The sequence below is a fragment of the Rhinolophus ferrumequinum genome, chromosome 3, assembly GCF_004115265.2.
Source record: "Rhinolophus ferrumequinum isolate MPI-CBG mRhiFer1 chromosome 3, mRhiFer1_v1.p, whole genome shotgun sequence".
Taxonomy (NCBI): domain Eukaryota; kingdom Metazoa; phylum Chordata; class Mammalia; order Chiroptera; family Rhinolophidae; genus Rhinolophus; species Rhinolophus ferrumequinum.
Window position 1 is genome coordinate 2,176,717 of NC_046286.1, and position 15,093 is coordinate 2,191,809.

The 15,093-nt window shown below is 52.9% G+C and overlaps 1 protein-coding gene across 1 annotated transcript; it reads right to left on the minus strand.

Annotated features, from left to right (window-relative positions):
• Positions 1 to 1,285: 1,285 nt before the first annotated feature.
• ABHD16A (abhydrolase domain containing 16A, phospholipase) lies at positions 1,286 to 14,459 on the minus strand. The gene is made up of 20 exons (XM_033103089.1): positions 14,274 to 14,459; positions 13,174 to 13,230; positions 12,387 to 12,453; positions 12,055 to 12,141; positions 9,247 to 9,332; positions 7,612 to 7,685; positions 7,304 to 7,426; positions 5,856 to 5,970; positions 5,662 to 5,763; positions 4,659 to 4,722; positions 4,216 to 4,265; positions 3,755 to 3,878; positions 3,264 to 3,368; positions 2,971 to 3,034; positions 2,533 to 2,589; positions 2,331 to 2,393; positions 2,136 to 2,212; positions 1,954 to 2,052; positions 1,809 to 1,855; positions 1,286 to 1,613 (listed from the first exon to the last, which is right to left on the minus strand). Exons 1-20 carry the CDS (start codon positions 14,403 to 14,405, stop codon positions 1,530 to 1,532), a joined length of 1,677 nt encoding a protein of 558 aa, XP_032958980.1. The 5' UTR covers positions 14,406 to 14,459; the 3' UTR covers positions 1,286 to 1,529.
• Positions 14,460 to 15,093: the final 634 nt, after the last annotated feature.

Genomic DNA, 15,093 nt, shown 5'->3' on the forward strand with positions numbered 1-15,093 from the left:
TGTTCTGCATAGTATGTGCAAGAAGAACGGGAGAGGGAGTGTGTGTGTGGGGGGGCAGGTCAGAGCTCCTAATGGCCATGCCGGGAAGGGGGAGTCCTTTGTCTCCAGGGTGTGGGAGGCGGGGCTGGGTGCCCCCTATTTACATTTAAGGAGCTCCCTTAGCTGAACAAGGACTCTGTTTCCAGGATATTAACTGTCCTTGCGGATCTGGGCAAGGTTCAGAACCATGCAGCTGGCCCCCCAGCTTCATGCTCCACACTTCCCTCACTTTGCCCTCTGGGACAGGTTGGGGGGCATATCAGCTCTCCAGTATTTGCTACAGGGGGAGCATTTTGGAGCTGGGCCACCTCCCCTCTCTTAACCCCAAATATCAGATGTCATATCACCTGACAAGTCTGTCACCCTGCACAGTGGAGCCGCAGTAAGCCCCGCCTTAAGAAGCTGTGAGCTAGTGGGAGCTGACACGTGTGCCCGCGGCTGCAGTGGGGCTTCATGCACTGCTGGGGAGACACTGAAGTTAGCCAGAAACTATCTAGGACATCGGAACATTGTCCCCACGTTAAGTATCTTGTTCAAAACGGTGGACCCTGGGCGGTAAACCTAGGGGTGTGTCATCTGGAAGGGAGGCTTCCGAGGGAAGAAGGTGGCCAGACAACAAACTGATGGGTGAGAGAGGGACTCATTCTGTTCCATGAGGCCCAAGGATTGGAAATAGGAAGGATGTTACAGGGAACCGATGTCCTCAGGGTCAACCTAAGAATCTTGTAACGGCTACCCAAAACGCTAAGTGTGGCTCTGGGAGGACGTGAGTCCTCGGTACCCAATCCCTGGCAGGCCCTGTTAACTTGAAAAGAGCCTGTGACTTGATGGCACGGAGAGGAGGGTGTGCAGTTTGCTGCCTAAGACATGGGCGCAGGCTGCTCCTCGCTCCCTGTGCAAATAGCAAGAGCTAAGCAACAAAAACGGGATACTGATGGTGAAACTATGCAGGGTGGGCCTGGAAATTGGTAGAAGAGCTGAGCAGGTGAAATCAGGTACTAGAAAGCACTTTATAAACAATAATGTTTTTGAGTTGAAGCAACAGGAGGCAACCACAGGCTCCTGGGGTGGTTGCACGCAGGAAGGACTAGTATCAGGCATGCCGGGAAGGATGAGGGCAGCTCAGGCTGAGGGCTGAAGGCCCGGGGGCCGGCAGGGAGGGGGAAGCTTAAACTGGCTGTCTGGAGCTGGGGTCCCAGCCCTTTGGGACACTTGGACACTTGGAAAGTCACATAATTAGCCAGCCAGTAGAAAAAATACCTTTTTATTAATTATTAGGAATAATCTACTCATTTAATGCAGGGTGTGTCCCAGGGGGAGGTTAAGTACTGCCAGATCGATGAGGGGAACGTGCAAGAGGTACAGTGAAAAGGGGGATAGCCCCCCCTTTCCACAAACTATAAACAGCAACATGAACACAGAATCACAAGAGGATCCTTCCTCATGTCTCTTCCCATCCCATTCTTCCAGAATGAGTCCCAGTGTGGTCCCTAGAGGTGCCAGGGCATCTGGAAGTTCTGGACCGGGAGTGGGGTGCAGTGTGTGGCCTCGAAGTTGTGCAAGTGCTTCTGAGCCTGAGGAAAGAAGGCAGGGCAGGTAGGGTGCACAGCACTGCAGGGAGCATCAGCCACCAGACACCCCACCCTCAAACCCACCTCCCACTCTATGAAAGCTGCCACTTCTGGTGCTTACAGAGTATCCCGTCCCCAAGCCCCACTGCACCCCCTGGCCCCTCACGCACCCCTTCCTTCTCCCACCCCTTCACTCACCAGAAACAAAGCCAGCTGCCGCCTTCCGTCTGCACTCATGTCCTCCCCTGCAGAGAGGAAGCACTTAGAGGGGGCCAGGAACCTGGGCACTCACCCCCATCCTGGACTCTTCCCAACTCCCTCTCCTGCCGCAGGGCCTCCTTACCCACACTCCAGGGGAAGTCTGGCCCGTGTTCAGCCTGGTAGGAGCGGAGGACAGACAGACACCAGTCTTCCTCCACCTCCCATCGGCTGTAAATTGAAGCTGGTGAGGGCGAGAGAGGAGGACGCGTCAGCAGCCCGGCCTCGCCAGGCCTTCCACCCCAAGGCCTCACCACATCCCCTCACCTTCCTCCAGCTGTGAGGAAGCCTCCAGCCACTGCCTCACCACTCGCAGGCCCTCTTCTGCCATCACACGGGGATACCTACAGAGGAAGCGTGGACAGGGTCGGAACCCATTCCCTTCACTCCACCTCCCTGAATCCTCTTCCCGCCCCCCACCCCCAGTGGTATACACACATGCAGACACACCCTGGCGCTCACCGATGCTGCAGGAGCTTCAGCAGGAGGTCATTGCCTCGGTTAGACATGATGTCCTCAGGAACCCTGGGGGTGAGAAGAATGTACAGTGGAGGGCTGCAGGTTGGGGAGGAAGGATCTAGATACCTAGGTTTCTGGTGGGCAGAGGCAGGCGGGGCAACTGTCCAACTGTGGGACCCGAGGGTAGAGGTTTCTAGGCACTCACGTGGTGGTGATGATCTCATCCTTGGTTCTGCGGATCAGCAGTACAGGGCCCTGGTACCTTCAGAGGACAGAGCAGTGGGGAGGGAGAGCTCAGAGGCAGACAGGTGACACGTGGCCACCTGGCTCCTGAACTGGCTGCATTCTTAGCCCCTGCTACAGCAGGGCGCGCTTCACCCAGGAGTGAGAGTAGGAACGTTTGAGAAAGGGCACCTGAAAGTCCAGCCTTGCTGGGAGATCCCTGCTGTGTCAGGCATTAACGCTTTGCTTGCCAGGGGCTTAGGCCACTGGGGTGGGGGCAGGATCACTCAAGGACGTGGGGCAGCAGTCATCTGCCAACTTGCACTTCAGTACTACTCAGCGTTTGCACACCCAGCAGAGCTGTCCGGGGTAGGGTGAGGTGGAGCAGGACGTTACCTGCTGGACGTGGGCCTGCCCTCACCTGCACAGCTGTTCCGCGTTGTTTAGATTGAGGTGCTGCCTCACGGTCCTGGTCACCAGGCCCCCTAGAGTGAGATAAAAGTGAAGGGACAGCAGAGACAAAGCCCTTGCCCAACACAAAGGTCCCCACTGTTCATGGAGAGAGAAAACTGAGGCCCCTGGGGAGGGAGTCCTCCTGCTTCTCAACAAGGGGCCCCACTCCCCACCCGTGGAAAAGGGAACCATCTCCAGTTAGAATAGCTCCCAGTCCTAGCCCCCCTTCCCTGCAAGGACTGGCCTGGGGGCTGTACTCACTCCAGCTATCTGGCATGACCTTCAAGGCCAACGGCACGAGGTCATCAAAGGAGGCATCCAGGATCACGGCACTGATGTCTGGGTAGGACATGGCTGCCCACGTGGCTGGTCCCAGGACAGGAAAGAAGGGTGAGGACCAAGGGGCTCCTGCCCACACCCCACCCTCGTCCCACTGACCCTACAGGAGGACCCATCACCCCAGGCCTCTCCTTAACCCTTCACGTCTGGAGAGGACAGAGAATATGGAAGTGCACTGCAGCCAATCCCCAAAGGAAACGTTCGCCTCCCTGATCTCAGCCCAGGACCCTGGTCTACTTTTAATAATCAGGCCTAAGTGTGGAAGGAAGTGTGAAGTGCGTATGTACGGATACCCGACCACCCAGACATCGCTCTCCTTCACTCCACTTCTGGGCTGCCAGTGCATTTCCCCAACTCCCCTGGGGGTGGGGGCACGAATTCGCCTACAGTGGGGGTAGGAGGGAGGCTGGTACCGGTGAAGCCACCGATGGACCAGGCGTAGATGATGATGTCCTGGGGCTGGAAGCCCAGACGGTGGACGGCAAACTGGACCACCACGTCCATGGCATTGGCCTCATTCTGTGGGAATGGCACCCCCTGCAGGTGGAAGGGCGGAGGCAGGAGTGCGTCAGCTCCACCACCACCCACACCCACCCAGAGTGGACGCTTCCAGGTGTAAAAGAGAAGGGCGGTGGGAGGAGTGACTCTACCCAGAAACCAGCGTTGACAATGATCCACCTCATTCCATCCTGCTAACCCCCAACTAAGCAGAGGGGGTGGGGCTCTGTGTGGTTTGCAGTTCCCTGCCCTTGGCACCCAGGTCACAGGTGAGTGGGAGCCCCACAGAAATATACACCGCCTTCCCTAACTCTGGTGGCTGACCAGAAGGAGATCATAATTCAGGGAAACAAAGGGGTTCTGGAGAGGGTCTCACCGTGCTTCCGGCAAAGCCTGGATGATTCCAGCCCAGGACTGAATATCCAGCTGTAACACAGGGGGGACAGGCTGGGACCTCGTGCCCACCACCCCCTCCCAGGCCTCCAGAAGGAGCAGCAGGACACCAGAGCTCTAACCACCAGCCCAACTAGAAGCAAATAACTGCAAGCTTTCTCGAGATGCAGAGCTGACACAGGAGGTTTTGGGGCAGAGGGAGAGAGACATGTGATTGTGGGGAGGAGGGTAGTAAAGTTAGGGACACAGCCCAAGAGGAGGGATGTAAAGTTAGTACAGCAAATGGGGAGTGGACTTTTCCCCCCAGGTGACAGTTTCAAACCTCCCCCAGAGCAAGTGCTCAGGCCTGGGGAGGTCATGTCAGTGTGGGAAGAGGGGGACGTTCAGTCCAAGGGGCAGAGAAAAGAGGGCTGAGCCATGGCCTACCGTCCAGAGGTGTGGAGACGCAGCCCACCTCATAGAAGCCCGCGTTCCCCTCACAGCAGATCACCTATGGAAGGAGGCAGGAAGGAGGGCTGGGAACAGCCAAGTGGGACTCACAGTCCCCGTGGCACGGAGGGCAGCCTGTGGGGGCTTCACAGGGAAGAGGCACATTCCTCTGCTCTCCAAGGGCAACGGGAACGACTTGTCTCACGGTTCACGAGGTCCAGAGGTTGAGAAGCAATGTAGATGCAAACGATCCGGGGAAGGTGAATGTTTGCATGTTGTGTTACTCAACCACCCAGCAGTGTCATTTGCCCTTGGAAGACCACCAGGTGGCTTTCTCTCCGGAACGGGATTATGGGTATTTTTTCCTGCCTAATTTTTGGGTCTGTTTTTCCTGTGGCTGTTTCTTTTGTGTGGTATGGCAATCGCGCTTCCTCTCCCTATCTGGGCTAAGATCTTCTGACCATATAAACTCTAATTCCGTGCTGCCTCAAGCCAAAGTCCAGAGATGAGGGGACCTGCATGGACTCTCCCAGCAGCCGGCAGAGGCTGGACCAGAACCCAGCTCCCTAGACTGCTGGTTAGTGCTCTTTCCAGGGCTGCTTCATGGAGGCAGGAGACTTTGGAGCCTGAGTTCAAATCCTGGCTCTTCCACTTAGTGTGTGATCTGGGAAAGTTACCTGTGCCTGTTTCACCATTTGTAATGGGCTAATGTAAACAGCATCTATCTTACAGGGTTGTGGTGGGGATAAACATATGCATTGCATCTGGTAAATGCTAAGTGGTGACTATTACGATGATTACTTTTTGGTCCTTGAGTGTCACCTCCTACATCATCTGTTGCCCTAGCACAGGGTTTTCCTATACAAAGAGGTCTTTAGGGTGGAGCTGGGAGATGGGACTATCCGCAGCTGTGCCTCCTGGGGGCTGTGGTAGAAATGGGATTCCCCAGAACCTCCACTGCCCTCCCCACACTCCACTGCAGCTCCCTGCTCCCTCTCACCAGCTTCTGTCCCTGGGGCTCAGCTGTCCCCCGCCGGTCCACAAACATGGTGTCAATCTCATTGCCATCACAGGCCAGCAGCTTTGCCCGGCGCCCATTACACTGTGTGGGGGACACGCAAGTTGTTAAGGGCAGGAGACCACGTCCTTCAGGGGGAGAAGGGCTGTTGGGGGGCAGGGGCAGGCGAGCCTCACCTCTTCCACCAGCCGGGCCTGGCCCTGCAGCAGCACAGGCATGAGGGCCTTCTGGAGCAGGTACACAGAGCCCGGGTACAGCATCCGGCGCCCGAGGGTGTGTGCCACCAGGAAGCTGTAGGAACGGGGGTTAACGAACCTCCAGCCCAGTGGGGCCCAAAGACTGTCCAGCCCTGGCACTCACAGGCTCTGGGGCCTGCTTCACCCTGGACCTTCACAGCTTCGTTTTCCTCTTTGGGGATTTAATGAAAGATATTTTTTACCACAACCTTTGTAAGATACACATTCTATATTGTGGCCCAGGACACACATAGGTACATAGAATTCTGAAAGTTTTATGAGATAATACTTTCAGTATACCATAAGTAAAAGCAAAGTTATTATCAAATATGAATCTGTTAATGTATAAATACAAGTTAATGAAAGTCCCCAAATAAATAATACTTGAAAAAAAATGATGATTATAATTCACTAAATTGATTTCAAGACTCACTAATGGGTCAAGATCCGTAGTTTGAAAGACACCAACTAGACTGCAGACTCCATTGGGGCAGGGCCCTGGCTGTTTAGTTCACTGTGATGTGTCTGATACCTGCCATGCAGGAAGTACCCAGAGCCTGGTGCGAAGTAGGGCCTTAGTAAGTATTTACTGAACAAATGTACTAATCGGGACAGATGAGATGTAGTAGGTCCTGCTCCCGACAGACGATTAACCACTTGCAATTAATCCCAAAGTAGGATTTATCTCCAGAACAGCACTGCACAGCCCCTCCAGCACTGCCCTCAGAACGCAGCTTTGGCTTGCCCCTCTGATCAGTCAAGCACACAGTCAACAACCCACCCCAAGTCTGCCGCTGCCCTGGTCTACAGCCTGCCTCCTAGCCCCCAGCAACAGTCAAGTCCCACAGCACCTGCTGCATTTGTCACCTCTGACATCATCAGAGCCCAGTTACGATTTCCCCGGGCTTCACCTTGTGCTCTCAGGTCCCCAGGCAAGGTCGACGCCCTTCAGAATATGTTACCCTACATAATGTCACCAACCCCCTAAGGTGGGTTGCACAAACTATAGCCCACTCAAGGTGGGATAACCCAGGAGCAGAGGTGCCAGCACAGGGACACAGCTACCACCAGACCCTGCTCCAGCTAAGGCTCTCTGTGCCTTCCCCACCCCCAACCTGCCTTCCCTCTAGGCCTCACTGAAAGAGCTTTTGTGTTAGACAGAACTGTGTTAAAATCCCAGCTCTGCCTTCACCACCAAGAGACTTTCGCCCTCTCTGAGCCTCTCTTCTTCAGAAGAACGTGGATGAAAACGGCTTTGCCACAAATAGTACAAAGCACACGGCACTAGGCCCACAGATGACAGCAACCTTACAGTGCAGCAGCTAGCCCAGGGCCCTCGCCCCATGTCCATGCCCCCCCGCTGGCCTCTCCTCCCTACCACTTCCCACCTGGTGATCTGACAAGGCAGCTTCTTGACCCGGTTGAGGAGGGTGTCTGCTGTCCCCCGGTGCAGGGGCTCTGGGCGGAGCAGGGCCACGCCCCGGCGGGAAGGGCCCCCTCGGGACTCCTTCCTGAGGAATGGAAAGATGCAGGGGAGGATGGGGTGAGGAGCAGCAAGCTGGATGTCTGAGGTCCGGAGGATGGTGGGGTCTAGAACGAGGAGATGGAGCTGGAAGGCAGGCACTGGGGCCCGACGAGGGGGACGGAGGTGGGGGACAGGGGAGAGCAGGGATGGAGTGCAGGAGCTGGGCCTCACCGGCTGCTGGGTTCTTCCCAGTGGAAGTCAACGGGCCAGCTCCTGAAGTCGAAGTTGTAGTTGGCGAGCTGCCTCTGTGGTGGGCAGGGAGAGAGGGAGTTGGGGATAAGGGGGCTGAGAAGAGGAGGGGGTCCACCTCCCCACCCAGCACTTCATGGAGAGACAGGCAGAGGTCGACACCTTCCTGGGTGGTAAGCAGACATGGCCAGGAAAACCCAGCAAGAGAGGACACCTTGTCAGGTATCAGAACTGGCCTGTCCACCCTCTTCCAGAAGAGGAGCCTACCATGCTTTGCTTTACCAAAATCTACGACTGACCCACCCCCAGGAGGGGTAGCTGGAGGCGTTGGTGCTTCTGAGGCAGGGGGTAGGGGGGTTGGCTGGACATGCTCCCTCCCCCACGCATGTCCTTCACATGATGCTATCTTGGAGGCTCAGAAATCCCCAGTGGATCAAACTGACTGTCCCAAGGTTGGCTGACAGGGAAGGAGGGGCCACCTCTTGAATGAAGCCCTCTCTGACTGTTCCGTCCTCACGGCTACCTACCCTCCCTCAAACCTGCAGCCACGGGCTGGCACTGCCATCCAAACCATCTGTGCCTCCGGGTACCCCACTGAGTCATTCCACATGCTTTTTGGGGCAGCGGGAGCTGCCTTATACTCAGCTATAGCCCTTCCCCCACCTCAAGCTCCCAGCACTCTACTTTGAGAGCTGTTTTTTATTTTCTGTCAGAGAAATTTTTTGACATCTTCAAAAATAACTTGACTCAGAGAGAGCAACAGAAAATGTGTACAAAAATATAAATGGCCAAACAAACAAAATGAAGAAAAGCACATTTCAGGCAGGCTTTGCTCAGACCCAGACCCACATTCATACTCAGCCACTTCCTTGCCTTGGGGCCTTGCCTGCGTCATTTGGACTGTTTCCTCAGATGTGTCACTGAGGGTAGTAAGGCCACCCCACCTGGTAGTTGTGAGGATTAGAAAGGGCGGCTGCAGGTTACTGGGACAGCCCCGTGCTAGGGCGTCACTACACAGCCCCACACGCAGTGGTCTGGGGTGACCGGTAATAGCATGAGGGTGCTCACAGCTGTCTGATCCCAGAAACCCCTTTGTGGCAGGAACGAGCCTTATAGGTTCCCAAAGCCCCTTCTCACAGGTGATCACACTCCAGCACTGGCTGGATTGGCACAACTCCAAGGACACTGTGCCCTGGCTTTTCTCCCTCCTGGTGCCACGCTGTGCTGCCAGCACAAGAGTGGACATATCAGTCCATCTTGTCCCATCGCCGAACAAAACTAGCATGGTGTTCAGTGCACACAGTAACAATAAAACATTTACAGGGCTGATCTCCTGTGATAGACAAAAAACCCCTAAGAAACACAGTGGTATATTTCTACATCTAGACAATTCTCGCGGATGGAAGGTGGAAGGGTGGAAGACTGTTCTAGCAGAATATTCCAGTAGAAGTACTAGGAAGGAAAAGTTCATCAGGCAGACAGTTCACTTGGGGAGGGGAGAACACTGTGCAAGCGAACGCCCAGTGTGGCCGGTGACAAACACCGCTCCTCCCCCTGCCAGAAGCCGTGCAGCACTCTGGGAGGCACCTGTCTGGCACCTTTCCTGGAACCTCTCACCTTGTTTTCTACAGACTGGTTCCTATGTGTGGCCTCCAAAATGGTGATGAACTGCCGGTACTGGGGGTTGGTCCAGCGGCCGATGCCTGGTAGACAGGAGATAGGAAACAGTATTAGGAAAGCGGGGAAGCAAGATGAACAGGTTTCAGGAAGAGAATTAGAGATAAGCAAGGAGAAGGCTCTGGAAGGAGAGATGAGAGGAAAAGGAACGAAGGGCCCAGGATCTGGGGAAATGGAAGACTGGAACCCTTCTCCACATCCAGCAACTGGCTAGAGCATTTTCCCCGCCTTAGCCTCTTCCATTTGTTTCTTTATACACACTGGCCTTCCTGCCTCCAGAATGGTCATCCGCCCCTGTCAAGACACTGCCCCAAAACCTCACTATTTGCCCTGCAAACATTGGGCTTCTCTTCTTTTCCACTGCCATCCTTCTCCAGCGCTTGCTGCTATCTCTTTCCTGTACAGCCTAACTAGCTGCTGGCTGGCTGGCTTCATGGCTCTTGCCCCAGAATTACTTGCTCACTGAACGCAAGTCCCTTTCCTCCCTCCTCGGTCTCTTCACTGTACCACTCGGCACTCTTCCTGTCCCTCAACATCCTCTCATCCTCTGCTTCCTGGATCCACTGTTGCCTCCTTCCAGTTTCTGGACTGTTCCTCCCCTGCCTTCAGGCTGCCTCCTTCCCTGAGAGTCATTCTGAATGCTGAGCTCCCTTTTCTCAGTGATCGCACCTGCTCTCCCTTCTCTGCCGAGGAGCCTCAAACCCTGACACCTCTCCTTCCAGTCACCCCATGGGTGTCACACGCCAGGCACTGCTGTGACATGGGAGAGACAGTAGGAAACTGGCACATTGGCACTGGCTGCCACTTTGGTTGGGGGTGGGGTGATTTTCACCACTTTGGCTGAAGAAAGACAGTAAACAGGAAAATTTCAGAGAGGGATGAGTGCTATAAAGAAAATAAAACCAGAATAAACTAGAATGCTATGTATCATTGAGGATAGAGCCCTCAGCAATACTGAGAATGAAGCAAACTGCAGAATGATTTGTGCAGAGTGGTGCCATTTGTGTCAAAAATGTAAAGTGCACACAAAAAAATGCTATATATTGTTTACACTTACGATACGAGTATGTCACAGATTCTAAGACATATTTTTTTTCACAGTCGAAAACTGTGAAATCAGTATGCATTTTACAATTCACAGCAGCTTAGATTTGATGAAGTGAGGGATATATTTCATAAAAAAACAAAAACATGGACCAGGGAAAAACCCACATCAGATGACAGTGGTTATTTCTGGGAAAAGAGGAACATGGGCTGGGGAAGAGTCCCAGAGCAACGCCAGCTCTACCTGTAATGCTTCAGGATTTTACTGCAGAGGTATCTGAAGTAGTATCACAACACATAAGCATTTCAGTTATTGATGTTTTGTTCTCTAGACTTTTCTGTATTTGATTTCCCTCATAATTAAAAATAAATAAAATTGGGTCCGCCCAGTGGCTCAGGTGGTTAGAGCACCGTGAGGTCACTGGTTCGATTCCCACGTGGGCCAGTGAGCTGTGCCCTCTACAGCTAAGATTGTAAACAACAGCTCTCCCTGGAGGTGGGCTGCGGTGAGCAGCTAAAGGTTGGCATAAGCTGCGGTGAGCTGCCGGGCTGCCACCGTGTGTTGCCATGTGCTGCCATGTGCTGCCATGAGCAGCCAGTGGCCAGCGCGAGTGGCAGGCAGCCATCGTGAGTTGCCATGGACTGCTGAGTGCTGCCGTGAGCTGCTGTGAATGGCCAACTGAAGACCTGCAACCGACTGCCTCAGCTGGGGGAGCGCAAGGGTCATAATACCAGCATGGGCCAGGGAGCTGTGTCCTACACACCTAGACTGAGAAACAACAGCTTGAACTGTTGTGGCAGGGGGCAGGTAGAAGAAGGGAGGGGAGAAAAAGAAAAATAAATAAAATTAAAAATTAAGACAAAACCAAGGGGTAGAAGCTACTTTTAGACGGAAGAGGGAGCTCAGCCCTGTGGATATCAGGAGGCAGAACACCCTGGCCTGAACCCAACTGCAGCCACTCCCTTCTCCAAGCATTCCCCCCACCCAGATTCTATCATGTGCACCCACCGGGGGCAATGATTTGGTTTGTCTCTTCATTTTTAAATTGTGAGATATAACACACATACATAAAACATACATTCAATTTAAAAAATACAAAGGAAACGTTCATGTGACCATCACCCAGGTCAAGAAAGAGAACAAAGCCACCTCGCAGCAGAAGTCCTCCCCTTCGTCTTTGCTCCCGCTCCCAGGTAATCACTCCTGACTTTCAAGATAACCATGCCCATGGTTTTCCTTAGTGTTTGCCACTTATATATGCATCCCTTTGGAACTTTGGAAACATAGTGGAAACATACTGCATAAACCACTCAACGCCACGTTTGTGAGATTCATCTGCGCTGCTGAATGTAGCCTGAGCTTGTCCTGGCATCACATTGGCGCGTTCTGATGCAGGACTGCACCATCTACCTAATGTATTTATCCGTCCTCCTGTCTGTGGCTGTGCACTTGTTTCCAGTTTAGCATAATTATAAACATATATGGAAAGACGTGAAATTGTTGTAGGGTATATGCAGCTTTTCTAAGTAACAGCAAACTTTCCTAGTCATTTTTTCATATTTACAATTCAAGCCCTTTAAGGAAAAGATCATGCCTTGACCATTCTCAATTATTTCCCCTTAGGGCCCAAGACAAAATTGCTGAAATTACTTAATAGATATTTACCCAGTGATGGATACAAACCAGGCTCTCTCTCCACCTACCTCGGAGGCAGGCCACACCTGCCAGCAGAAGTAACAATGTCCCAGCATAGTGAGAAAATGGCACCACTTTGGACAGACTCAAGTAACCTGGGAGGAGAGAGGGACTACGTGAGAAGCTTTCCCCACTGCACCTTAACTCCTCTTCCCAGTTCCGCCCCAACCTCCACCCCACACCCTCTCACTGGGACAGCCATGCCCTCAGAGGAAGAAGATGCCTGATGGAAGAGGGAAGCCAAGCCATCTTTGCAGGTCCCCTTTCCTCTTTAGGGGGTCGGCTCATCTGCCAACAATCTGCCCGTTTCCTGTCCCACCACCTTTGAAACCACACTGACCTTTCCTGTATAAGTAGAAGAAGGCGAAGGGAGAAGAGTAGTAAGAGATGGACCAGAAGACTGAAGCCTGCAGCAGAGAGACAGGGACAAGCAATCAATACACACACACACACACACACACACACACACGCACACACACCTGCCCTTTACCAGGCCTAAGCTCTGAGCAAAGTGGATAACCTGACGGATATCATATGAAGTACCTATTCTGTGTATGGCATCATGCACACAGTAGGTGCTCAATATTTGTTGAAAGGCAATGTGTCAGAGCATAATAGAGGCTAGGTGTAGGTTCTATTTTCTTCCTCTTATCGTCTCCAGACATAATTCATCACATTTAACGGCCAGTCTCTCTACTCAAGTTAATCAAGCCTTTTCAATTGGCCCTGCTCAGGACAGTCCCTGGTCTGGTCCCAAGAGATGCACAAATGTCACCACAGGAACCCTGCCAGAGAAAACAGCTGTCTCTAGAGCCAAAGAGGTTAGTTGCCAGGGAGGACAGGTCACTGGGGACTACAGGACTCAGCACCTGCAAATGGTCCCAAGAGTAAACACATTTTCCTCATGGCTCAGGCTGTCCCACAGAAAGCAGGGCACACGCCAAAGGGGAGTACCAAGTATGCACGTGCTTGACAGGGAGTCTCTGTGTGTTGGAGAGGTCTGCTGCAGAGCCTGGAGCATCCCCCACCCTGGGGCCGCTGCGTTCTCCCAGGCTGGGGAGGACAAAGTTCAAGAGGCAGAGGGGGCTGAAAAGATGCAGTAGTCTCAGATGTCAGAGCAGACGTACCAGGGCCAGGATGCTATCGGCATGTTTCTCCAGGGCCCGGGGCTGATAGTACGTATCCTGCCAAAACAGATGCCTGCGTTAAGGACCCTGCCCATTGACAAGTCCTCCCCCTTCCCTTCTGGAAGCCCTGATGTATGTCCTCTGGTTCCAGCCTCCAAAGCTGCCTCTCCTGGGACATCCCTGGCTCCGGAAGAAGCCCCTCTTCCCCACCCCCTCTCCTAACCTGATTTCCCACCCCGACCATGAGAACAAATACAGAGGGCTGGACTTGGAAGCAAAAGTGAAAGCAGGATTGGACGACTTTTGCTCCTTTTACTACGACCCAGTTTCAAATGGGTTGTGGACGGATGCCTGTGGGGAGAGGGGGGTTAGGCAAGAAAGGAAAGACACCATGACATCGTTCCTTTAAGAGGGAACGATGGACATCAGAAATAAGAGTAGGCTGATTAAGGAAGAAAATGTGGCTGGCTGGTGGCGGGGCAGTTTGTAGGGAACCGGAAACATGATTTGAGACTACAGATAAAAAGTAAGACAACTTAGGGGTACACACATCTCACCACACCACTCCCACCACCCCCAGCTTTCATGAGTGCAATGACCATTGGGTCTTCAGGGAAGGTTGCGGGATGATGTGGAGAGCAGCGGATAGGTGATATGTTGAAGAAGTCATGTGGAAATTAAAAACGTACTAAGGGGAAGATAAAACGGAGCCGGGAAGGCACCAAGGGTTACTGAGTGTGAAGAATTCGAGAGTTTGACGTCAAAACCATCCAGCTCCCGAATCCGCGCAGAGTCTCTCCCACGACTGAAAGAGTCAACTGGAACCGGCATGAACCATGACAGACAGGGTGGGGGGCCGCGAGAGGAAAAAGCAAGGAGGGGCAGTCGGAATGAGAAAGCGGTGGCAAACAGCGAAAAAGGAGGTGGCCAGTACACGGGCGTGACTTTAACCCCGGAAACACAAGGAGCGCAGACTCTGCGCACAACTGTGTTGACAAGCAGGCTCCCCCGATTTCCAAAAATGGGAGCTTCTGGGGAGCAAAGGCCGCAAAGGGGGTTGGGCCGTACCATGTTTCCGACCAGGGGAGATCTCGACTCACCCAGGAGCTGGAATGGGGGGTAGTGACTGAAGTTGGAGTCTCAGAGACGCTGGACGGGGCCCTTTCAGAGTCCCTTTCCCGGTAGATTTTGTAGAGCCGGGGGCCAAGGACGCAGCTCAGCAGCTTCGCCATGGCCCCGGCTCGGGCCGCTGCTCTCGCAGCAGCAGGTCCCCCTGCTGGCCCCGCCCCAGGTGCTGCGTGCTCTTGACGTCAGCACGTACCGGCTCCGCCTCGTACCGGCTTGAGACATTTTCCGCGCTTCGTGAGAAGGATTTCGTGCAGTTGGACCTACGGGTGCAGCAATGGTCAGAAATTCGACGAAGGCCTTTGGAACACGGAGAGTTAGAAAATTATCAGGCATAGTTCAATCACATTTTTCTATCGCTTAATAATATTGGCAGACACTCGAGTGACATTGGGAACGAGCGGTAGGATTAGGAGCCCTTGACAAGAGCAACAAAAAAGGTAAGGTGTCTAGGAATACATCTAATCAGAGAAATGCAAGATTTTATGAAGAAAATTATATAAAGTTATTGAAAGAGGTAAACGAAGGCTTGAATAAATGGAGAGCTACACCATGATCATGGATAGAAAGACTGAGTTTTGTTAAATGTGTGAAATACTGGTAAATAGATGAATCGTCGCTCTTAAGCATGGACAAATCTCAAAACCACAATGTTAAGTGAAAAAAAAGAAAGCCACAGAAGATTACATACAACATGACACCATTGTCTAAAATTCAAAAACACATAAAATTTAATGAACCAAGTAAGTGAAAGAGAAAGAACAAATTTAGACAAGTGTTACACAACGTAAAGGA

Coding starts and splice junctions, on each gene's coding strand:
- ABHD16A (XM_033103089.1), bottom strand. CDS start 14,405: ATGGCGAAGCTGCTGAGCTGCGTCCTTGGCCCCCGGCTCTACAAAATC. Junction 13,231..14,273: donor CCCCCCATTCCAGCTCCTGG/GTGAGTCGAGAT, acceptor CTGTTTTGGCAG/GATACGTACTATCAGCCCCG. Junction 3,879..4,215: donor CAGGCTTTGCCGGAAGCACG/GTGAGACCCTCT, acceptor TTCCACCTGCAG/GGGGTGCCATTCCCACAGAA.